General features: G+C 42.7%; 1 protein-coding gene across 1 annotated transcript in view; it reads left to right on the top strand.

Annotated features, from left to right (window-relative positions):
• Positions 1 to 26,837, top strand: part of LOC143935849 (beta-1,4 N-acetylgalactosaminyltransferase 2-like) — a 168,627-nt gene that overhangs the window by 7,595 nt on the left and 134,195 nt on the right. The window contains exon 2 of the mRNA XM_077459974.1: positions 23,480 to 23,629. Within this exon, the coding sequence (XP_077316100.1) occupies positions 23,480 to 23,629 (150 nt within the window). The remainder of the gene's footprint in view (positions 1 to 23,479; positions 23,630 to 26,837) is intronic.

Below are 26,837 nucleotides of genomic sequence, written 5' to 3'. Positions count from 1 at the left end.
TGGGAGTGCCCAGCACAGAGACCGAGGTCTTACCGTGAGCCCCAGGCCCCATACTAACGATCAGGACCTGGAACTCGAGATTCTGGGTCACCTGATCGCTGTGATAGCCTCTGATTGGCTATCACAGTGATCAGTCACTGTGAATCCCGCCAGCGTGTTTTCTGTCTCCCTGAATGAGTGGGAAAGATACATTGGGGGTTTTACAAAAGGCAAATCCATTTTGCACTGCAAGTGCACTTGAAAGTGCACTGAAAATGCACTTGGAAGTGCAGTCGCTTTCAATTTAAGGGGTAGATCTGAAATGAGTGGAAGCTCTGCTGATTTTATCATCCAATCATGTGCAAAATGCTGTTTTTTATTTTCCTTGCATGCCCCCCCCTCGGATCTACAGCGACTTTACTTTCAAGTGCACTTACAGTGCAAAGAGGATTTTCCTTTAGTAAAGAACCCCATTGTATCTTTCTCTTTCCTTGCAGAGATAGAAAAAAAAAAGTATGTGTAAAAATTATTAAATAAATAATAATAAATAAAATAAATGTATATTTTTTTTAAAAAATACCTAGATCAAGGTTTGATGTAGGTCAGTGCCAGGGTTAGTGTTTGGGTCAAAGGTCAGGGTCAGTATTTTTTTGTATTTTTTTTTTTTATATTGGTATCAGTGTCAGTGTGTATTTAAAATGTGCACTATTATTTCTTGGTTGTACTACGGGTGCAAACAACAAATAACATACACCTATGTGGTATTGCTGTGAGAATTTATTTTGGGTTCTTCTTTGGTGGTAGGTTTTGGTAGCATACAGCTAAATTAAAAAATATATTTTTTTTTCTTACTATTTTGAGCCAGTTTTCCTTTGAAAAAAAAAATATATAAACCAGGAGATATCCATTATGCCACGTACAAACAACCAGTTTTCCAATCGGAAAAAACTCTGAAGGTTTTTCCGACGGAGTTCCGTCTTGCGTACACACGATCACACCAAAGTCTGACCGTGAAGAATGTGGTGACGTACAGTACATACGTCAGGACTAGAAAAAGGAAGTTCAATAGCCAGTAGCTTCCGTTTCGTACTTGCTTCAGAGCATGCATAGTTTTTGGTCCGTCGGGAACAGCATACAGACGAGCGGTTTTCCCGATAGGATTTGGTTCCGTCGGAAATATTTAGAATATGTCCTCTTTCTAGGTCTGTCAGAATTTTCGTAAAAAAACAATCTCAGATGAGGCATACACCCGATCCGAATATACGATGAAAAGCTGCCGTCCGACTTTTTCTGCACGTGTGTATGCGGCATTACAATTTACTGCCAAACATAACCCAATTTTTGCTTTGGGTATAATAGCTCCGCGGGACTAAGTGCATAAACCATTTAAACTTGAAACAAAAGGCTTTAATTTATAAGCAAATCAAAAATAAGGCTTCCTTCAGAACACAGGTCAAAAATATAAAATAAAGTCTGCTAATCTTCAGCATCAAATAAAGTCTGCTAATCTTCAGCATAAAATAAAGTCTGCTAATCTTCAACACAAAGCAAAATTAAAGAAAAAGCACATAAAGTTTTGTTGCCGGTGTTCTGTCGAAAAGTGTTCGGCCATCGGATAGTGTCTGCCCCATACTGAGCAGGCGCAACGCTTGCGCAGTACGGAGGAGAAGGAGACTCCGAAAGTCTCCAAAGAACAACGGCGCCTGCGCACTGAGTCCAGGTGCAAGCTCCACCATCCAAGTGGACATACGGTTGCACATAGTAACAGGGCCCCTCGCGGGACTGCTTTGCTCGCCAGCCTTCGGGGCAAAGGCCTCGAATCGCTATTTTTTATTCTAACTCTATGTCCACTTGGATGGTGGGGCTTGAACCTGGACTCACAGCACAGGGTACATTTTTCTTTTGAAATGTCCTTGTCCTCCGTACTGCGCAAGCACAGTACAGGGTGGACACTATCTGATAGGGGACACTATTCGATACATCACCGGGTCTTCACCCCAGAGTTTAAAGTGGTTGTAAACCCTTACAAACCACTTTGACCTACAGGTAAGCCTAGATTAAGGCTTACCTGTAGGTCCAAGAAATATCTCCTAAACCTACACGGTTTAGGAGATATTTACCCGAAGACAGCCACCGCTGTCTACCGCGCAAGCGCAGTAGACAGCGGCGCGCAGGCGCACTGGGCAGGCCTCAGATCGCGGCGATATGCTACAAGTGTCGGCTCCCGTGCGCATGCGCGGGAGTGACGTCATCGCGGCTCCTGTGAATCACAGCGCCGGAGCAGCGAGAACTGGAAATCGCTCCGGGATAAATGGCAGCGGCGAAGAGGAAGACGGAGGACCGCTTCGTTCTCAGGTAAGTTATTCATAATGAGCTAGTATGCTATGCATACTAGCTCATTATGCCTTTGCCTTACAGGGTGTGTTTTTTTTTTGGCTTTACTTCCTCTTTAAAGTCCTTGCTGAATCTTTAGCAGCTCCAAACAGGTACACAGCTCATCACGATAGGTGTAAGCACCTACTCCTCCTCACCCCCACCTCTTCGCTACTTCCTGTCTTTTATGAGTTGTTTCCTGGAGGCCTTTAACCCCCTGTGTGCTGAATCCCTGTGGTCAGGGAGGGAGGCTCTATCCCACCCGAATATCACTTCAGAGCATCCCAAATTCCGGGTCCCGAATAACGCTCTATTAATATAGAGAGGACTGAGAGTCAATCTTCTCCTGATTCACTACTCCTGGAATTCCTCAACCATTCTGGGTGACCCCCTGAAGTCTACCGTGACTCTCTTAAAGGGACCACAACCCAAATACTGGTGCTATATACAGAGGAGTATCTAGTGAAAATGGTGCCTATGGCAAGCACTGAAACTGTGCCCCTGTCAAAAAAAAAATAGCTAACAAAACTACAAGTCAAGCTCTTTAACCTTTCAATTAACAAATTATGGATTGGCACTACATAAAGTGCCTGATGAGTCAGTTCGCCCCTGCTCATTAAACATTCCACATTCAGTGAAAGTTCATGTACTGCAAAGATTGCACTACATGAACTTTCACTGAATGTGGATTGTTTAAGGAGCTTGATGCACAAATCACCTTATTTAAACTTTATAATATCTATTTATTTAATCTTTATTGAGCATATTTGATTGTGCGTGTGTGCTAAGCAAAAGCAGCAAATCAAATATAGTGCTAGATATGGATTACCGTATATACTCGAGTATAAGCCGAGATTTTCAGCCTCTTTTTTGAGGCTGAAAGTGCCCCCCTCGGCTTATACTCGAGTCATCGCTGTCTGCCCGCTCGATCAGCGTGTCGAGCAGACAGACAGCGGCCATTCTACAATTCAAAAGCCGCGCCTCCGGCTCCGCCTTCGCCTGTGATAGGCGGAACACTGAATTTCCCAGCAGCCTGTGTTCCGCCTATCACGGACATCGTATCATCCTCGTACTACGGACGAGGATGATACGACGTCAGTGATAGGCGGAACACAGGCTGCTGGGAAATTCAGTGTTCCGCCTATCACAGGCGAAGGAGGAGGCGCGGCTTTTGAATTTTACAATGGCCGCCGAAGAGGGCACGGGACGGAGGCAAGGCAAGGCAAGGCAAGGCAAGGCACGGCACGGCACGGCACGGGACGGGACGGAGGCAAGGAGGCAAGGCACGACACGACGGCAAGGCACGGCACGGCACGGGACGGAACGGAGGCAAGGAGGCAAGGCACGGGACGGAGGCTCGGGACAAAGGTAGGCTGGACACACACACACACACACACACACACACACACACACACACACACACACACACACACAGATGGGTGGATGGATGGAGACACACACAGATGGGTGGATGGATGGAGACACACACAGGGATGGGTGGATGGATGGAGACACACACAGGGATGGGTGGATGGATGGAGACACACACACACAGGGATGGATGGATGGATGGATGGAGACACACACACACAGGGATGGATGGATGGATGGACACACACACACACAGGGATGGATGGACGGACACACAGGGATGGACGGACACACAGGGATGGACGGACACACAGGGATGGACGGACACACACACAGGGATGGACAGGCATGTCTCACCCTCGGCTTATACACGAGTCAATAAGTTTGCCAGTTTTTTTGGGGGTAAATTGGGGGCCTCGGCTTATATTCGGGTCGGCCTATACTCGAGTATATACGGTAAATAAATATGCAGAGCCATACATCTTAACAAATATAATACAATTCTACTTTGTTATAAGAAAAATCGAATAAACTAAATTTTAGTCATACATTTAGGCCAAAATGTATTCAGCCACATGTCTTTAGTAAAAAAAAAAAATGTCAATAAGCATATATATATTGGTTTGCGCAAAAGTTATAGCGTCTACAAACTAGGGTACATTTTCTGGAATTTACACAGCTTTTAATTTATGACTGCCTATCTCATTTCTTGAGGTGCTAAAATGGCAGGGCAGTACAACCCCCCCCCCCAAATTACCCCATTTTGGAAAGTAGACACCCCAAGAAAATTGCTGAGGGGAATGTTGAGCCCATTGAATATTTTCTTTTTTTTGTCCCAAGTGCTTGAATAATGACACAAAAAAAAAAAAGTTTACAAAAAGTTGTCACTAAATGATATATTGCTCACACATGCCATAGTTATATGTGGAATTGCACCCCAAAATATATTCTGCTGCTTCTCCTGAATACTGGGATGCCACATATGTGGGACTTTTTGGGAGCCTAGCCGTGTACGGCACCCCGAAAACCAATCACTGCCTTCAGGATTTCTAAGGGTGCAAATTTATGATTTCACTCCTCACTACCTATCACAGTTTCGAAGGCCATAAAATGCCAAAATAGCACAACCCCCCCCAAATAACCCCATTTTGGAAAGTAGACACCCCAAGCTATTTACTGAGAGGCATGTTGAGTCCATGAAATATTTTATATTTTGCCACAAGTTGCGGGAATATTACAAACTTTTTTTTTTGCACAAAGTTGTCACTAAATTATATATTGCTCACACATGCTATGGGCATAAGTGAAATTATACCGCAAAATAAATTCTGCTGCTTCTACCGAGTACGGGGATACCACATGTGGGGGACTTTTTGGGAGCCTAGCCGCGTACGGGACCCCGAAAACCAAGCACCGCCTTCAGGATTTAAAGCGGGATTCCACTGCCGTTTTTTTTTTTTATACCTGTGTCACTGTTGGGCGATTCCTACCGGGTCTTTGCAGCCACGATCGGCGTCTTTTGAACCCCCGACGATTTCATTGCTAAGGAAAACTTCTAAAAAAGCAGTCCGGCGGTTTCCATTTTCACTGTGGGCGTTTGAAGCCCACAGGCATTTACTTCCTGGATGCGATGACACTGAGCTCCCAGAATCCACTGCTCCATCTCGCACATGCTCATTGAGTGTCCTCTTTGTTTTCCTTCCTTTTGTCTCCTGTGCTATAGTGGTAATGGCTGATAGAGCTGCCTGCCCACTTTTAAAATGGCAATTTCGGCTTGACTGTGTCCCCCATGGATTCCTGGGAAATAGCTAAAAAAGTTCCCAGGGACCATTGCGAAGCCGATAAACACGCCTACTCCCACGGGAGGAGAGCCCAGAAGTCAGCATAAACATTAAAAATAAAAGGTAAATACTGCATATTATTTTATTTCAATGGTCATAACTGCATCTATGTTCCAAAGCCATTTGAATAAGATGAACTTGCAATTTTCTGTACAAAACCACTTTAAATATAAAAAGCTACCAAAAAAAACAGTTAGCGATCGCAGGGATCAGGCATGACTCGGCGAACGCTACAGTTATGTGTTTAGTGTTTTGTAAGTGACAGTGATCGATCGATACTGCAGGGGCAAAAGCAGGTGCTAGCAGGTATCTGGGCTGATCCCGCTAACAATGTGTTTTTTTGGAACCCTAAACTGCTGGGGACGCTAGTATAGATCTGATCAGATCAGATATTGATTTGTGTGCCTATGTGTACCTACGTGTCAGTGTAGTGATTGGTGCACTTACTATGTGTTCTCCTCACAGTCCAGTCAAAAAGACCGCCCCGAGGAGAGTGACATCACTTCCTCCCTGCCTGTGTTTACACTACACAGGCAGGGGAAGCTTCTCATTCGCCAGGAGCGATCGAGAGGGGATGGCCAGAAACCAACGGCCATCCCCTAATCCCGGATCGCTCCTGAAGCCAAATGGACTGCCGCAGCCAGCGGGAAGGGGTCGGATTGGACCCCCTCACCTGCTGGAAGGCAAGCACGTACTGGTACGTGCTTGTGCCTGTCGGTGCCATTGTGCCGACGTAGATTTACATGCGGCAGTCCTTAAGTGGTTAAAGGAACATGGTTAAATAATCTAGAGCAGTATTAAACCTACTAGTAAACAGTTAATATATTTTAGCTTACCAATTCATAGATGTGATTGCTACATTTGTTTTCTTTTTCTTTCTTTTTTAGGCTTCTATTTTCACCTGGTGATCCAGCCAGTATGTTTTTTGTTTTTCAAAAGAAAAAGCCATCCTGCAGATGTAGCAGTTAGAGCATTGAGACAAATAATTTACCACTGACAATGATCAGCTTTTATTTTTTATGTAATACCTTTATCCTGAAAGAAAAAATCTGTTTGCTGCAACAGTTTATAAAGTGTTAGTGTATTTAAATTTGCTTGTACATCTAACACTTCCCTCCCTCCAGATTGACAATGCTGCTTTTCAAAGGTGCCCCCATTTCTCTTTCATTGTGTCTCACTAATACAGGAGGTATGTCACTGAACAGATCACCAGATGGAAAAGCCTAAAAAAAATGAATGCAGCCACCACATCTAATGATTACTAAGCTGCAATGTAATACATTTTTGATTTTGAGTTTAATACGGCTTTACAGTGGTATATACTGTACACAGTCCGCAGTCCTTGTACCCACAAAATTTCTGTGCTATGAGTGTTTTTTGTGCTGTGACAATCCCAATTTGTTTCCCAGAACAAAATGGGGTTGTCACAGTGAGTTAGTAGAGGAGTATTCCTTCCATGTGTCACTAATGATCTGTTAGAGGTCCCTATTATGAGCCAGATAAGACGGAAAGCGCGAGATTTTGTTGTGACTTTTGGTGTGACTTTGTGTGATTAGACCTGTTAAGATTGGTGCATAGTCCGATATAGCTATTATTTCATGAATGCACAGGTCAGAAGCATGTCCGAGAACGAAAAATGTAGTCTATCCTGTTGGGGATGTCATCCATAATCCCCAGTAAGCAGGGCTTTGGATTCAACGGTACCATGACCTGGAAGGCGTTATTTATCGCGGACACGACCCCTGTCCAGAACCGGTGAAGCTTGGGACAGCACCATAGCAAATGTATGAGATCACCATGGTCTCTTATATATCTAGGGCAATGCGAATCCGATCTCCCCATTTTAAAAAGTCTGGCTGATGCGTAGTGAACCCCAAGGACAATGTACAGTTGGGATAGTTTTTGGGCTACATTAAGGGAGCATAACTGTACCACCGGAAGCACCTCCTCCCACTGGTCTGCTTCGAAGGTGCCCACATCCTTTTCCCACCTACTCCAGATGGGTATGGAGGATCATGGAATAGCATTGGGATATGAAGCCCCTGAACAGAGATGCCTCCGACATGTAGTGGAAAACAGGCATTGGGGAGAGAGTCTACGGAGCCCCATCGGATTGCACCCCTATTGCATGTCTCAGCTGCATGTAATAAAAAAGCATTGAGTGGGGGAGGCAAAATTGCTCCCTCAGTGCCGAAATTCCGAAAAAAGGCGCAGTTTCCCATTGGCAAAAATGTGCTTCAGGAGTGTGACTCTGTGTCTTCTCCACCGACCCCCATCTCCCAACAGTTGCAGTTCCTCATAATGTCCATTGGACCATATCGGGCTGTAGCTGGTAAACCCCTCTACAGCCTGTATCTGCCTGAGCATATTCCATACTTTTTGCATAAGTACATATGTAGGGAATCTTTTATTGGATTTTGCTTATGCCAAGGCCTCTAATCCCGCTTCCACATCTGTTGTTCCTGTGGCATGACACATCAGAGCCCTTAAAATCTGTACCCTCCCCCACCGACTCTTGTCCAGTCACCATATTGCGGGCAATATGCAGTAACTGTGCAGCCAGGTAGTAAATCCAAGGGTTAGGGAGTGCAAGGCCTCCGCTCTCCTTGGACCTCTGTAGTTGTTCAAGTTTGATCTATGGGGGCTTGTTAAGCCAAATAAAGGCTCTGAAGATAGTGTTAATTATGTGGAACACCTTAAGAGGGATCGTCATAGGGGTGTTGTGGAGCATGAGGTTTACTTGTCCTAACAGGGACATTTTAAGGTGCGACCAGAATTTGGCTCTACCTCTAATCCTATTAATAAGGGGGGACAAATTAAGCGAGACAAACTCTCTGGCCTCTGGAGTGATCTGTACACCCAGATATTTAAAGCTGCGTGTGACCGGTACTCCGTGGATCGACTTTTTTTCACTGTTCGGAATTGTGTCCTCCAGCAGCATGAGAGAGGATTTAGAGCAGTTAACTACAAGCCTGGAGTAGCCACCGAAGTGTCTACTCATGGACATAGCCTCCCCAAGGGATTGCCCTGTGTCTCCTAGAAACAGCATGGTGTCGTCCGCGTATAACATGAGTTTCTCGTGGATTTCTTTGTATTGAAAGCCCCTAATACATGAATAAACACCCTCTGGTGTAAAACGCTGGGAAGATCTTCACTACTAATTTCATATCTCCTGTACAAATCATCTGTAAAACCTCTTGGGACTTTGTGGAAACTTTTAGTGCTTCCTTGCACCTGTATATTTGAGGACTTAAGGATTGCCTATTGGATGTCCTCACAGTTTGCACTTTCTGATATTTGATTGCACTGTTACTTATTAACTTTTTATAAGCACTTCTGTGTAAGGATATTGTATATTGTGCCTGTAAAAGATATACACACACATATAGAAATATATATATATACACACACTTTTTTATTTTTTTTATCCAATTTTTTCATGTACACAATTCTTATTTACATTTTATGAAAGATTTATTTGTATATTTATCTAAACCTCACGTATATTTACCTAATAATATTTTTTTATAGCACAATTTTTTTCACTAGCACTACAGTGATACTATAGGTGAACTAATAGAAGTATATTTTTTTCACTAGCACTACAGTGATACTATAGGTGAACTAATAGAAGTATATTTTTCTTTACTCCGTATCAACTCTTTCCATTTTGGCATTTAATTCTTAAAGGTATAGCACCAGATCTGTTTTTCTTTTTACAAGTGTGGGAGGATGGTACTTCCGTATTGCTTGAAAAGTTCTATAGGGAGGCCATCATCACCCAGGGCCTTAAAATTAGGGAAAAGGCTAAGAGCCTCCTGTGGTTTCTCTATTGTAATAGGGGCATCTAGCAGTGATCTCTGTGTGTCTGTTAGACTAGGCAGCTCAATACCTTGTAAATAGTCCTTCAGTTCGGCCGGTGTGTAGTCCACCCGAGACCTATACCGATCCGAGTAGAATCTCACCAGCAACTGCATAATAAGGTCCGGGGGTGAACAATTTTTGAAATCATCTAGTTTATCAAGGATGAATTGTTGGGCTTGCTTTAACTGTTGTTCAGATGTGAAGGTGTTTTTTAGTTCATCCTCTATGTCTGACACGTGGTGCTCCAGCTCAGAGAGCCGTTTAGCATGGCCTCCCATCTCCTTCCTGAGCTGAGTTATCCCTGCAGCTGTAGCTCTGTCAACCGCAGATGTAATGGTGGGAGACAGGAGAGCTGCGACTGCTTGTGCTAGTCCTGGATATTGATCCTCAGGTGGGGGAGGCGCCGCGGCCGTAGGAAGAGCAGTGTCCATCATGGCTGGTATTACTGCTCCATCTGCCATATTGCAAGTGTGTGGGCCCAGCGGGGGGTGCTCAGAGCGGTTGGCTGCGGGCACTCCAGAAGAGCTATGGACTACAAATCTGTCCATCCTCGCCATTTCCTGAGCAAGTGCAGGGGAGGTGGCGGTCGCTCACTGTCCACGGGTGCTGGGAGGCTGGTTTTGTATGCCACTGTATGTGGTGTCGGAACCAGGAACTGTTTTCAAATTAAATTTTGAATTCAAATTTGTTTTCAAATTCGATTTTATTACCGGCCAAATTTTGTTTTGTTAATTTGCATTAATTTAAATTCGTTACTATTGTAATACGGAAATTTGGATACATCTGAATCTCCGAATAACGCAAAATTTGTCTAAATCTTCAACAAAACAAACCACACATGTCTACTAGCCATAGATGGATCAAAATCTAAAAAAAGGTAACTTGAAATTTAATATTTTATTTTGAAAGTATATAATCGCTCATTTGAGCTGTTAAGCATGAATAGCTCCTCCACCTGACCCTGAGCACAGACAATTCACATTGCTATTTGGCCAGTTTATATGCAAACATAATACCACAGGGTGTTGTCTCTGAACACAGCAAACTATTCACATCTCATCGACTTTGTGATTGTCACCTAAAGCAGCTGAGGGAGATAGTTATGAATCAAACTAGATAATTATAATACATATGTCTCATAATGTGTCTCATTGTTCCTGTTCAGCATTGCCTATCTGTGTGATCAAATTTATCAATGGCTCCCGATGTGTGTTGGATCTTTCTATTAAAGATCAGCTGCACTTGTTGACACCTGAGGCTGTTAGCGGAATGTTGCACCAGATCTGAAAGACTGTCCTCTTATTTTCTGGGTTCTACAGGATATACACAATCTGGCTGCAAGATCATATATTAGGCCCCTCCCCCTTTCTGTGTCTAGGCTCGTTTCGATCAATGTTCAATCAGCAACCGTAAGAAGAACAAGTTCTGTCATATGCCTAGCATGGTTCAGGTGATGATGGGCAAGGCTAAATTGTTATTAACAGTGATAGTGGCTTAAAAGGGAATATTTAAACAGAAATTGTGCCTACTTGCTGCATTCACTGCACCCAAATGCCACAGTCTTGTATCCAAAAAATACTCCTAATTACTGTGCTAGAAGTGACACTCATAGACATGCATAAACCTCAGGACAAGGGATTATTTTCCAAAAACGTATATTTTTCATTGAGCCTTGTTTATAAGAGTGGCCAAGGCACCATAAAAACAAGTGGTTGAGCCTTGGTGCTGCGTAGACATGTGCACTACTGAAAAATATGCTTAGTTTCCTTTTATTTTTTATTTATTTTTTTGTTTATTGAACCATTAGTTATGATCGGCATTCCTAACTTCGAATCATTCATAACTTCAGATGAATTTGTAATAGTTCCGTTCCATTCTTTTAGACCTGGCATTCGCTACTTCGGATAATTCGTAACTTCAGATGCTTTCTTATTTGTTACGTTCACAAACATTTACTTTAGCCAAATTTGAAAGGAAGTTCCAATAAAAAATGTAAATCGAATCTATCCCAAATAAGCTTAAAACATAATTCCCAATGCGATTTTGTAAGGTTAGCAAAGTTGCATAAAGTGGCAGTGCTGGATATAAAGTACTTCAGCGTGGGGGGGGGGGGTACCTCGGCGATGGGTGTTTATTTAATAGTTTTTCCAACAATATTGAAGTTTATTCATAAAAACGGATTGAATACTCACAAACAGATAGGTTTCTTATATGAGGTATAAACGAGCCTCGAGCTCGATTGCGTCACTTCCGGTAGCGTCCTTCCTTATGTGTTTAACCCCTTACATAAACACCCACCGCCGAGGTACCCCCCCCCCCCCCCCCACGCTGAAGTACTGCTGAGTGACCACATAAAGAGTCCAGTACGGCAGAATAGGCAGGAGACGGCAGGAGACGCCACGACCCGGGGACATAGGAACAGGACCTCGAGGGATAACGATCATCAGGAACCCTGAGGACATATATATCATACGCTGTTACCTTACAGCCGTAAGGTAAGGGGACACCCATATTTCGATCACACAGGACCACGTGGGATACATTCACCATCACTATTACCACCACCGCTTAAGCTGTTTTTTTGTAGTGCACAGATATTTAAAGCACCAGCACTGTATGCGATTGCTTCGTTATATGCGATTTTTGAGATAACCGCCATCGGGTGTCGCACAAGTTGAATGGACATTTTTAACAAAGATTATTGCTCAATTTTTTGTATTTACTAAGTCTAAAACATTATGCACACCCCCTTCTTTTGTTCGGATTATATATATATTTTTTAGAAGGTTCTTTCCTTTCCCCTAACACCAAGATTAATGTATATGTTTTTTTTCTATTTTGTTCTGCTTTGGATTTAATATTCTGTTGTGTTCGATGATAGTATTTAGCTGATACTATTCTTTACCACATAGAACACTTGCACATATTCACTCCCCCCCCCCCTTTTTTTGGCATTTGTCACTTTATGCGATTTCTTCAGTCACAAGTCAACCATTATTTGCACCATTGTTTTTATTTAGTTAGTGACTGTTTTTTGCACATTATATTTTCATATTTGGATGTAATAGATATTTTCACAGATCTATTCTCTGTCTGGCACTAGCACTTTTATGCGACTTTATTAGTTTGAACAAATCGCATTGGGAATCACTATATATCTTGTCGACTGTTTTATATATATTATTTAAATCACTATATGATGTAGTAGTTACCTGCACGGACCTTCTTTTTTTTTTTTTTTTTTTTCAAAAAGATTTTATTGAGTTATCACAATAACAAGCATGCGAAAAGAACATATTGTACACCAAATGATGAAAATCATACAATGGTAGGACCCAAGATACAGTCACATAATATGTTTACAGCAAAGAATGTATGTCACTAGTACCTAGGATCATAGGCTTAGGGCCCTGTAGCCAAGATCCATGAGCAGTGGGTGATAAGGTCCGGTAAGTCCGGAGGTGAGCCATCCCCCCTGCACGGACCTTCTTTATATCCAGCACTGCCACTTTATGCAACTTTGCTAACCTTACAAAATCGCATTGGGAATTATGTTTTAAACTATTGAAATTTTCTGAACATTCACATGATTTTTACTCAAAATATTATTACGGTACAGCTGTGAGGGCTCCTCACTATTCTTCAAACACATATTGGCTTTTATGTTCTTATATAGCACCTTCTAGGACGAACGATACTATATTTATTACCTAATTATTTGAGAGCCTAGTGTACCTATTAACCTGTTCCGGCCAGATTTTCCACTATAGTACTGTGCATCACTACTTCTTTGCCCCCTTTTTTCTTTTATTGGGGTTCTAGTACCCCATCCCAGTGTGTACAGCGGTACAACAATCAGACTTCTTCCTGATTAGGCGCAGGAATAATTCCCTTTACATTTATCCCAAATAAGCTGCTATGTCTCAGAGACCTGAATAGAAAAATTACTGACTTCAGCTATTTTACCTATAATTTAATAGTTTATAATAAATAATAATAATAAAAACCATAATTGTTAATTATTTAATTATAATAGAAAATACAAAAATTTTTATTAGCCAAATGTAGTTGATGCGTTTAAACCCATAGGTTGAATCGTTTTTCATTTTTGTATTTTCGTTCTTCCGGGTTTTTGTTCATATGGATTTGCATTTTTCGAATTTGCATTCTGACAATTAGTTTTGTATATGCATTAAAAAAAAAAAAAAGAGTCTTTCGTTCATTCGGATGCTTCCAAATGAATGAATATGGCAAATTTTGTCCCAAAACGAATTTGTAATGAAACGGATTGCACATGTCTAGTGCTGTGGGCTTCCACTAGTTAAAAAGGTATTCAGGATGCTAAATACTGCCTTTACACACTTTAGTTGGGACTATGCAATATACAACATACTGTATAGAATGCAGGCTTCAGAAGTATAAGAGGTGTGTCTAAAACATTTGGTGAATGGTATCAGAAAAAAGAAAACAGAAGATACAAATTCCCTTTATTGGCCTTCAAAATAATCACCATCCTTCACAACACACCTTTGGCAACATTCTTAAAGCTTCTGGAAACCGTCAGTAAATGCATCTTTAGGAACCGATTGCAGAACCGCTGTCACTCATTCTTGTATTGCCGCCACTTCCACAAAACACGCGCCTTTCATGGTGCTCTTCAGACAGGGAAACAGAAAGAAGTCGCCAGATCAGGGGAGTATGGTGGATCATGGAAAACAAGTATGCTGTGCTAAGCCAAGAATTGAAACACACAGATCGCACAGTGTGTAGGTGCGTTATCATGCAGCAGCATCCACTGTCCAGTCCTGTGCAACTCTGGTCAATCTCATGTCAGCATTTGCTGCACTTGTTCAATCATGTCTGGGGATCTGCTTGTTGCCGGTTGAACTGAACATGGCTCATCCTCAGTTGTTTCCTTCCCATTGCAAAAGTGTTTGAACCAGCCATAAGCACATTTTCTGCTCACGGCTTCCATCCAGTACACTTGCACCAACATTTCATGCGTCTCCGTCGCCATTTTTCCCATATTGTAAAAGAACTTGATGTTCACTTGTTGCTCCAGTGCACTGTGACATTGGGAGGGTGTTGATGGGGAAAAGGGCCTCATCCCCACAACCCTTGCCTGGTGGTTGTGGGGGTCTGCGGGTGGGGGGCTTATCTCAATCTGGAAGCCCTCTTTTAACAAGGGGACCCCCAGATCCCCCCGTGTGAATTGGTAATGGGGTACAAATTTACCCCCACCATTTAACAAAAAAAGTGACAAAAAGGTTAAATAAGACAAAAGACAGTTTTTGACAAGTCCTTTATTAAATTCTTCTTCTTTGCGCTTCTTCCTTCTTCTGGTCTTCCTTTGGTGTTTTGCTTCTCCATCTTCTTCATCCTCCGCTCTTCTTGTCCTGCATCTTGCTCTTCTCCACACCGACCGCACGATCCACCTCTGTGGGTGTCTTCAGGAGTGTGACGCTTCGCTTCTTCTGACACTTCTTAAATAACGGAGGACGGGGCCACCCGATGACCCGGCCCTCCTCTGACGCACAGGAACTTCCGTATAGCTTTCCCCATGTTGTCAGAGGGGTTACATAAAGTTTATCCCTGCTCCTGACACTCCAGGCTTTCACACTCCTCCCCACGACTCTCTCATTCAGTTGTCTCAGCTATGGCCTCCCGTACTCTCTCAGCTGGCACAACTCTCTCAGTCCACTGACATAGAACCTTTCACACATGGAGTGCCGTCTCAAGCATATTGCCTGGGTTTTTAAATGGTAGCACACTTCCCTCCTGGCTGCAGCAACTGCTCCAACACCAACTCCTCCGAGCTCTGCTCAGATTTGCCTTATGAGTGTGTGCACCTGGACACACACACAACCTGCAGAACTTCTGGAAAGCCCAGACACAAAACTGAAGACTCCATCCATCCCAATGCTCTTTAAAGTCTTCAAGTTTCCAGCCTCAAAATCCAGACTTGAAAAATCCAGAGAAAACTTAAAGCATAGCTTTCTCTGCCCACAAATCTTCTATTGGAACTTCTCAAACTGCCTCTTTGAGAGTCTTGTGTCCATTTTACCCTCATTTTCACTGAGACAGGGGCTCTCACTCTCACACTTCATAAATTCTTGGTCAAGTGTTCTCACATACACGCATAAGGTATCCTTTCTGCCCAATCTTATGTGTAGAACATCACCCTGTCAGACTCCTCCCTCCTCACAGCCTCCTCCCTCTCCTCTGAGTACAGACCTCCTCTGAGGGTCACACAGTCAGTCTGGGATCTTTTTTCTTCTCTTTCCTGAACAAGGCAGAGACAAATGCAGGGGCTGGGAAAAAGGGAAGAGTTACAGCTAGGTGGTGGCAGCAGAGGCGGGACTGCTGACTCTCACCTTTCCCTCCCTGTGCTGACTAAATCCGAGTGTCTGGAACATGTTGTTGGCTGAAGCTGGCTCCATGCCTGAAAACAGATCATTGGCAACCCAGATCCTTTAAAGGGTTATAAACCTCAGTCATGGAATCTGAGCAAAGCACATATATCTGTACTGTTTACTTGTCTCTCTCCAAAGCTCTAAGTGTCATTTCTCTCTTGTGTTTCTTTCCTCTGTTATCAGAATGAGTCACTTCTGAGAAGTTTTTCCAACACACATACATTTGTTTCGGGCGGGACAGACAAAGAAAGATTTTAACACTTTTCTGCTCATTTGAAGGGGTTTAGGGAAGAGTAGACTCAGGTAAACAAGTAAAACTTATTTAAAAGGATTTATCTTCTGAGGCTGTTCACTTCACTGGGTATATGTGAGGGTTTACAACCACTTTAATGTGAGCAGTGAGTGCATAGTGGGCCCCTTGCCTGTGTTCTTGTCTACACTGGTGCCATGACCATTTCCCAAGCTGTCCTGTTTTATTGTGACGTCTTTCTCTTGTAGCATCCTATGGAGCCACTCTTGCATGCAGAGACTAGAGTTATGCATCAATAGATGCACACAGCCTTATAAGCTAGGATGGCAAGGCATTCCCCTTCTCCTTCTCCCCTCTTCCTTCTCCAAGCTATCAGACAGTGACGGCCCGCCCAAAGGGGGCACCTGGGAGCCGCCCCCCCCCCAAGCTGTGGGAAGCTTCCCAGCTTGCAATCAGCTAATTGCAAGTTGGGAAGCTGATTTGCCAGTGTTTAGGGCATGTGCAGGGCACAAACTGTGTGCCGACACACTCTCCCACTCACCACTGATTTGTCCCTGGCTCCTGTCTTGTCTTTTTTATTGGCCAGGACCGGAGGGTGATTAGGCAGTGCTTTTTCGGCACTGCCGCGTCACTTCCAGTTTCGCGGCAGGCTCATTGTGCGGACCCTGGAGACATGACTACAACTATCCGGGATCGGGACCCTTTGATGCGAGGTGAATCACAGTGGCAGCGGATGGATGAACAGACAGAGCTGGCAGTGTACCAGAGGGCAAGAGATGAGTGCAGGGATCGGAGGGGATTGCTGACCTTCTCTATTTGATGTTGGCATGGCATGTCTCTCTCTCCCAGCATCCTGTTTCCCCCTCCTCCTTCCCCCTCCTCGGACTCCTCTGCAGAGCAGCAGAGTGTGACTGCTCCACCCAGTGAGTTGTGACCTGCCGTGAACCTGGCCCCCCTCCCCCCACCTCTGATCACTTTTCTCAGCTGCAGAGCTTCATGGAGGGGGGAGCATCTACCCTGCATTTCCACCCTAAACACCCCCCTCCCTGCATCTCCACCCTAAACACCCCCCCTCCCTGCATCTCCACCCTAAACACCCCCCCTCCCTCTATCTCCACCCTAAACACCCCCCCTCCCTGCATCTCCACCCTAAACACCCACCCCTCTGCATCTCCACCCTAAACACGCCTGCTGCATCTCCGCCCCAAACACCCCCCCTCCCTGCATCTCCGCCCCAAACACCCCCCCTTCCTGCATCTCTGCCCTAAACACCCCCTCCCTGAATCTCCGCCCTAAACACCACCCCTCCATGCATCTCCACCCTAAACACCCCCCCTCTATGCCTCTCCATCCTACCCCCCCCCCCCCCGCCCGGGTGCCGCCCCCCCCCCCCCCCTCAAGCTTTTGACAGAAAAAAAATGGTCACTTTAAAGAGGAAGTAAACCTCTTAGTTGCCAGCCAGTCATGTGAACTGTCAAATCAAGTTTTCTTGTGCATCGGCAGTTCCACTTCCTCCATTTTGTTAGCTAGGCTCCTAGCAATTGTTAACATGCCACTTAATTTTGTATAGGCACATATTCTTTCCTCCTTAGTTGTTCTGTGGCTTTAATTTTGGTCCACCAACTCACTCACCCCAGATTTAGATGTTATACCACCGCTAATGCCTCCATTAGCACCCTCTGATCTTCACTAACTTCTGGCTATTATTTCCTCTGATCCCTCCCCTGTCCACCTAGTTTAAAAGCCCCTTTTATTTTTTGGCCGTACTCTTTCCCAACACAGCTGTACACTCCCCATTAAGGTGCAGTACGTCCCCACTATAGAGCTAGTAACCGACTGAAAAGTTAGCCATGTTCTCCAGGTACCCGAAACCCTCCTTCCTGAACGAATTCATCAGCCACGTGTTAAGTTCACTAAGCTCCTGCTGCCTCTCTGGTGTGGCTCAAAGTACAGGCCGTATCTCTGAGAATGCCACCTTGGAGGTCCTTTTCTTCAATATACTGTAGCTTCTGTGTTCCTGAAATTGTTTTTAGGACGCTTCAACTTCCTCTAACTTTTTCATTGGTACCAATGTGTACCATGACAGCTGAGTCCTCCCAAGCCCCACCCAATAATCTGTCTAATCTGATCCGCAAAGCTGAACCAGAGAGCCTGGTAAACAATATACCTTTTGGCGATCACAGTCTTTGTGACAGATTGCCCTATCTGTCCTTCTAATAATTGAGTCCCCTCCCACCAGTACCTTGCCTAACCTTGCCTGTATCCTTACCCATCCCCTTCCTGGAACAGTCTTTCCCCTAGCAGCTAGGGGAGGGGCTGCTCCAGCAATGCCACCCCTGAGCTGATATCCCCAACATCATGCAACTTGGCATACTTATTGGGATGTAACAAGTCAGGACTAACCCCTCTTAGGCTCTGCTCTCCTTCTAACTGTCAACCAGCTAGTAGCTACAAACCTCTGGCTCCTGCACTTCTATATCCCCACCCCCTCTTTACTAAAGCCAAGATCTGAGCTTCCAGAGAAACAACTACTGTATTTATTGGCGTATAACACTCACTTTTTCACCATGAAAATCGGGTGCAAATAGCATGTGTGTGCTATACGCCAATACTTCACTTTTAGCTGCCTTATTTAAAATTTAATTTTTTTCCTGAAACTTCCTTCTTATAATGAATGTGCGTGTTATACACCTGTGCATGTTATACGCCGATAAATATGGTAGTTGATATCTCACACACCAGTATTCACCCTCGAATGTCTTTTCAAGGAACGTATACATGGAGCAAGATGTGCACTGAGTCGTATCACCAATCCTTTTGGATATTTTACCCACTACTCTAATTGGGATACTCCAGGAAAAATTCGATTTTTTCCCCCTTCTGAGATATATATATATATATATATATATATATATATATATATATATATATATATATTTCCTGTTAACCTCCTTACTTAATTCTAATCTGAGCGGTATCTGTTTCGTTAACTATTTGAGATCTTTAGATTTCAGATAACATGGCCTCCAATTTACTCCAAATTACTCCAAGTAACTTCAGCTTATTCCTAGTACTCCAAGTTGCTTCAAATGATTCACAGTACTCCCAAATTAATCTCAATGTTCCAAGTAACTCCAGGCCCTCCAAGTTATTTCAATTGGCACCCTGTAATTCAAGTTACTCTCAATATGCCAAGTTACTTCAGAATTAATCTCAGTACTCCTAGTTAGTCCAAAATTAGTCCAAATTACTCTCAGTACTCCAATTACTTCCAATGCGCCAAGTTACTCCAAATTACTCCCAGTACTTCAAGTTACCTCAAAAGTACTCCACCTTACTCCAAAATTACTTTCAGTGCTCCAAATTACTCAAAAATGTCTCCCAGTGCTTCAAGTTACTCCAAAATTATTCCCAGTACTCCAAGTTATTCCAGAACTCCTCAGTGGTCTTCCCGCATCTGATGGCTTGCCTCAGCATGCCTTCTCCACACCATACGTGCCTCCTCTCCCACATCTTCCACTTCTCCAAACGCTTAGGTGTTCATGGAAATGAAGCTGGCACAAATCGCTCACTTACCTTTGGGGAATGTTTATGTGGTTATGTATGTTGACAGAACAATTCCTTTACAGTGGAATCCCAGGCTTAACCCTAACTGCGCCTAAACTGTCCCTTCCCCACCTGGACCCACTGGCTCTCCCTTAAATAGAAGAAGATGCTCACAAATACCCACTGTCTGGCTGTGGCATTCTACAGGCTGTGCTATTGATGAATGCCTGAAGATCTTTGTTTTTCAATACACTGTGGTTCTCACAAAACAATATAGGTTAGTGCATACCTTTTTATTTGCCTACTAACACCAAAATTAAACAAGCAAATACCATCTACAAATGATATAGTGGTAGAAAAATAAGATCGCTTTCACAATAACAATCAGTGGGGCCATGGCTCCCGTATTACTCCGAGTTTGTTTAGACGCGTCACCTGGCTCCACACTACGCCTGGTGTACTCATATAAACTTTAGTGCAATGACAGTTTATAGCTGCCATGAAAACCTCTCAAATGCACAAGATGCCAAGATAGTTACATAGTTAGTCAGGTTGAAAAAAGACACAAGTCCATCCAGTTCAACCACAAAAAAAAAAATGTATATATATATATATATATATATATATATATATAATACTATCATACCAGCCCATATACCCAATTCTATACCCACAGTTGATCCAGAGGAAGGCAAACAACCCCAGCAGAGCATGATCCAATCTATAAATGTCAGTACCCAGTTATATTATGTACACTTAGGAAATAATCCAGGCCTTTCTTAAAGCAATCCACTGAGCTGGCCATAACCACCTCTGCAGGGAGTCTATCCCACATTTTCACAGCTCTTACTGTGTAGAAACCTTTCCGTATTTGGAGATGAAATCTCTTTTCCTCTAGACTTAAAGAGTGCCCCCTTGTCCTCTTTGTTGACTGTAAAGTGAATAACTCTACACCAAGTTCACTATATGGACCCCTTATATATTTGTACATGTTGATCATATCCCCCTTAATCTCCTCTTATCAAGAGTGAATAAATTCAGTTCCTCTAATCTTTCCTCATAGCTGAGTTCCTCCATGCCTCTTATCAGTTTGGTTGCTCTTCTCTGCACTTTCTCCAGTTCCCCGATATCCTTTTTGAGAACTGGTGCCCAAAACTGAACGGCATATTCCAGATGAGGTCTTACTAATGATTTGAACAGGGGCAAAATTATATCTCTCTCTCTGGAGTACATACCTCTCTTAATAAAGGAAAGGACTTTGCTTGCTTTGGAAACCGCAGCTTGGCATTGCATGCTATTATTGAGCTTATGATCTATCAAAACCCCCAGATCCTTCTCCACAATAGATTCCCCAGTTGTACTCCCCCTAGCATGTATGATGCATGCATATTCTTAGCCTCCAAGTGTATAACTTTACATTTCTTAACATTAAACCTCATCTGCCACATAGTCGCCCAATTAGACAGAGCATTGAGGTCGGTGTGTAAATTGGAGACATCCTGTAAGGACGTTATTCCACTGCATAGCTTGGTGTCATCTGCAAAGACGGAAATGTTACATTTGATCCCAGACCCAATATCATTTATAAAGATATTAAAAAGTAAGGGTCCCAGCACTGAACCTTGGGGTACACCACTGATAACCTTAGACCATTCAGAGTAAGAATCATTAACCACTACTCTCTGAATTCTGTCTTTTAGCCAGTTTTCTATCCATTTACAAACTGATATTTCCAAACTTGTAGACTTTACCTTACACATGAGCCGTGTGTGCGGAACTGTATCAAACGCTTTTGCAAAATCCAAGTATATCACGTCCACCGCCACCCCTCTGTCCAAGGTTTTACTTACCACCTCATCAAAAGAAATCAGGTTTGTCTGAAAACTTCTGTCTTTCATGAATCCATGCTGTCTGTTGCTTAAAATCTTTTTTTCCTGCAAGAACTCATCTATGTGGTCTTTTATTAAGCCCTCCAGTCTCTCCCAACTATAGAAGGTAAACTAACGGGTGTATAGTTACTTGGTAAAGACTTTGTTCCCTTTTTAAATATAGGCACCACATTGGCCCTGCGCCAATCCAGTGGTACTATTCCTGTCATTAATGAGTCCCTAAAAAGTAGATACAATGGCTTTGAAATTACAGAGCTCAATTCTTTTAGGATCCATGGGTGGATGCCATCAGGCCCAAGTGCTTTACCCACCTTTATTCTGTCCAAATATTTCTGGACCATATCACTTTTGAGCCATTGTGGATTTGGGGCTGCGTCACTACCACCCCCATTGTGGACATGCGCTCCCCCATGCTCCTTTGTATACACAGAGCTGAAGAAAGTATTTAATAAGTTAGCCTTCTCTTTGTCCCCAGTCACCCACTCCAGATTATTTTGCAAAGGGCCTACATGCTCAGACTTAACCTTTTTACTATTAATATATTTGAAGAATTTTTGGGGGTTTGTCTTACTATCTTTTGCAATCTGTCTTTCATTTTGAATTTTTGCATCCTTGATTTCCTTTTTACATATTCTGTTATATTCCTTGTAACATTTACATGACACTAACGTTCCTTCATTTTTATATTTTTTAAAAGCTGTTTTTTATAGTTTATAGCTTTTTTAACTTTGGCCGTGAGCCACATCGGTTTTATTTTTAGCCTTTTAAAACGTATTGCCCATGGGAATATACTTTGCCGTGAGCTCACAAACAGTCTTTTTGAAGAATTCCCATTTCTGTTCTGTGCCCATTGATGCCAATATTCTCTCCCAGTCTAAGTCCTGGAGAGCAGCCCTCATCCTTGGAAAATTTGCTCTCTTGAAATTAAGTGTTTTTATCTTTCCCGTATGTGATTTTTGCTTACAGCTAACATCAAATGAAATCATGTTATGGTCACTGCTACCCAGATGTTCCTTTATCTGAACATTAGTAATACGTTCTGCATGGTTTGAGATTACCAGGTCCAACAGAGCATCATTCCTAGTTGGGGCCTCAATAAACTGGACCATAAAATTGTCCTGTAATAGGTTTATACATTTTTGCCCTTTAACTGTCCCAGCAGTGCCATTACCCCAGTCAATTTCTGGGTAGTTAAAATCCCCCATTATTATCACTGTCCCAGCCCTTGCAGCCCTTTCTATCTGTGCAAGGAGCTGAGTCCCCACCTCCTCATTAACACTGGGTGGTCTATAACAAACTCCAATGATTAACTTTGAACTACGCACATCTGTATGCAGTTCCATCCATAATGCTTCGGACTCATCACACTCTCGGTCCACCAGGTCCTCTTTCTCACTCGCTTTGAGATCACTTCTCACATACAGACAGACCCCTCCACCTTTCCTTTTTACTCTGTCTTTCCAAAAGAGTGCATAGCCAGGAATATTAATAGCCCAGTCATGTGAGGAATGAAGCCAAGTTTCAGCAATACCAATTACATCATAGCTCTCCTGATGCACCAGAGCTTCCAACTCGCCTATTTTGCTTGGCAGACTTCTGGCATTGGTGAACAAACATTTTAACATTTTCTTGGGTATTCCAAGATTGCAACTAGGACTTGCTACTATATTTACCTTGGGTTTATGATTTTCCTTGCTGTTCTGGGGACAAGACAAAATTTGAGTTTACTTTAAATTTCACTCTGGGTGGTAATCGTAAACAGGACAACGAATCTCCCTAACTGAGGCACATACAATTAAAACATGACAGGTCCTCTAATCCCTCTATCTTCAAAGCTAAAAAATTAACTTTAAATGTACTTTGGTCAAAGAATTTGATATATATCTCAGAATGTTGGGTCATATATCTACCACATTCTAATGTAATGCTCCTTTTAATTTATTTATGTTTCAGTTTTCCAGTCCCCAAGAAGAGTGCATGCGCTTGCCAATCATTGAGAAAAGGAGGGGTTCAGGTGCATCAACTCAAGGACTATATGTCTGCAGATGATTTAAAATCTGCATCGGAGAGACGTAAAAAGGAATATGAACATTACAAAAAAAGGTAAGACACTGCTGTAAAGTGTGGGTGTTGGGTAAACCTTTTCTAAGGGCAAATTCACAATTTTGCCTAAGAACATAGTCATGAATAAAGAATGGTACAAAAACATCCTCAGAGAGCAACTTCTCCCAACCATCCAAGGACAGTTTGGTGATGAACAATGCCTTTTCCAGCATGATGGAGCACCTTGCAATAAGGCAAATGTGATGACTAAGTGGCTTTGGGAAAAAAACATCAACATTTTGGGTCCATGACCAGGAAGTTCCCCAGACTTCAATCCCATTGAGAACTTGTGGTCAATCCACAAGAGGTGGATGAATGAAAAAAAAAACATACATTCTGACAAACTCCAAGCATTGATTATGCAAGAATGGGCTGCCATCAGTCAGGATGTGGCCCAGAAGTTGATTGATAGCATATCAGGGCGAAATGCAGAGGTCTTGAAAAAGAAGGGTCAACACTGCAAATATTGACCCTTTGCATAAACTTAATGTAATTGTCTATAAAAACCTTTGACACGTCTGAAATGCTTGTAATTATACTTCAATATACCGTAATATTGAAGCAGCAGACTTTTGTAAAATTTTATATTGTAGTTGCATTTGTAAGCAGGTCCTTAGAGAAATAATGGGGATGTTATAGACTTAATGGGGTTTAATTACTAAAACTGGAGAGTGCAAAATTGGGTACAGCTGTGCATGGTAGCCAATCAGCCTCTAACTTCAGTTTGTTCAATTAAGACGGAAAAAAAATGGAATCTGACTGCTTTTTATGTAGAGCTGCACCAGATTTTGCAATTTGGTGCAGTTTTTTGCAGTTTTAGTAAATCATAACAGCCAGGCAGCTGACCTTTTAAGAAGGGGAAATCAGCAATGGTAGCCTCAGTTTCTGCACAAAGCAAGAAGTAAAGTCAGAAGGCTTTAGCAGTCGCTAGGCATTATAACGTCTGAAAACACTCGGCTTAGAATAATATTAATGATGATGATAATAATAATAATAATAATAAAAAAATAGGGTGCAGAGAATCTGCTAAAACATTAGAAACAAAAGGTTTATATTTCCTTAAAAAATCATAAAAAAGTTATTTAGGCAATTCAAATGTAGTCATAGAGATATTGGGGGTTATTTACAAAAGGCAAATCCACTTTGCACTGCAAATGCACTTTCAAGTGCAGTCGCTCTAAATCTAAAGGGTAGATCTGAAATAAGGAGAAGCTCTGTTGATTGTATCATCCAATCATGTGCAAGCTAAAATGCTGTTTTACAGTGGTGTGAAAAAGTGTTTGCCCCCTTCCTCATTTCCTGTTCCTTTGCATGTTTGTCACACTTAAGTGTTTCGGAACATCAAACCAATTTAAACAATAGTCAAGGACAACACAAGTAAACACAAAATGCAATTTGTAAATGAAGGTGTTTATTATTAAAGGTGAAAAAAAATCCAAACCATCATGGCCCTGTGTGAAAAAGTGATTGCCCCCTAAACCTAATAACTGGTTGGGCCACCCTTAGCAGCAACAACTGCAACCAAGCGTTTGCGATAACGTGCAATGAGGCTTTTACAGCGTCCTGGAAGAATTTTGGCCCACTCATCTTTGCAGAATTGTCCTAATTCAGTTACATTAGAGGGTTTTCGAGCATGAACGGCCTTTTTAAGGTCATACCACAACATCTCAATAGGATTCAGGTCAGGACTTTGGCTAGGCCACTCCAAAGTCTTCATTTTGTTTTTCTTCAGCCATTCGGTGGTGGACTTGCTGGTGTGTTTAGGATCATTGTCCTGCTGCAGAACCCAAGTTCGTTTCAGCTTGAGTACACGAACAGATGGTCGGACATTCTCCTTCAGGATCTCTTGGTAGACAGCAGAATTCATAGTTCCTTTTATCACGGCAAGTCTTCCAGGTCCTGAAGCAGCAAAACAGCCCCAGACCATCACACTACCACCACCATATTTTACTGTTGGTATAATGTTCTTTTTATGAAATGCAGTGTTCCTTCTACGCCAGATATACTTGGACACACACCTTCCAAAGAGTACCACTTTTGTCTCATCGGTCCACAGAATGTTGTCCCAAAAGTCTTGGGGATCATCAAGATGTGTTGTGGAGAAATTGAGACGAGCTTTGATGTTCTTTTTGCTCAGCAGTGGTTTTCTCCTTGGAACTCTGCCATGCAGGCCATTTTTGCCCAGTCTTTTCCTGATGGTGGAGGCATGAACGCTGACCTTAACTGAGGCAAGTGAGGCCTGCAGTTCCTTGGACGTTGTTGTGGGGTCTTTTGTGACCTCTTGGATGAGTCGTCGCTGCGCTCTTGGGGTAATTTTGGGCGGCCGGCCACTCCTGGGAAGGTTCACCACTGTTTCATGTCTTCGCCATTTGTGGATAATGGCTCTCACTGTGGTTCGCTGGATTCCCAAAGCTTTGGAAATGGCTTTATAACCCTTTCCAGACTGATAGATCTCAATTACTTTCTTTCTCAATTGTTCCTGAATTTCTTTGGGTCTCGGCATGATGTGTAGCTTTTAAGGATCTTCTGGTGGACCTTACTGTGTCAAGCAGCTCCTATTTAAGTGATGCCTTGATTGTGAACAGGTGTGGCAATAATCAGGCCTGGGTGTGGCTAGAGAAATTGAACTCAGGTGTGGACAACCACAGTTATAGTATGTTTTAACAAGGGGGGCAATCACTTTTTCACACAGGGCCATGATGGTTTGGATTTTTTTTCACCTTTAATAATAAACACCTTCATTTACAAATTGCATTTTGTGTTTACTTGTGTTGTCCTTGACTATTGTTTAAATTGGTTTGATGTTCCGAAACACTTAAGTGTGACAAACATGCAAAGGAACAGGAAATGAGGAAGGGGGCAAACACTTTTTCACACCACTGTATATTTTCCTTGCATGTCCCCTTCGGATCTACAGCGACTTTACTTTCAAGTGCACTTGCAGTGCAAAGTGGATTTTCCTTTAGTAAATAACCCCCATTGTCAACCTACATTGCAAAATTTGCTCTAGGCATCTATATTAATTTCCTGTAGTTAATCTACGTTGTGTTGCCAAGATGTAAGATGAATGAAAAGCATATATTCCTTTTGACAGTAAGTAATCAGAGTAAGGTTAATAAGTTGTTAGTCGTTTTAAGAGCGGGGGTGGGGGGGGGGGGGGGGGGGTCGGGGATGTTTTCAGCATGTACAGAAAAATATTTTGATCTTG

Source organism: Lithobates pipiens, unplaced genomic scaffold (genome assembly GCF_037356315.1).
Source record: "Lithobates pipiens isolate NorthernLeopardFrog02 unplaced genomic scaffold, aLitPip1_a1.2 Scaffold_28, whole genome shotgun sequence".
NCBI classification, from domain to species: Eukaryota; Metazoa; Chordata; class Amphibia; order Anura; family Ranidae; genus Lithobates; species Lithobates pipiens.
This window is presented reverse-complemented; position numbering and strand designations above follow the sequence as displayed.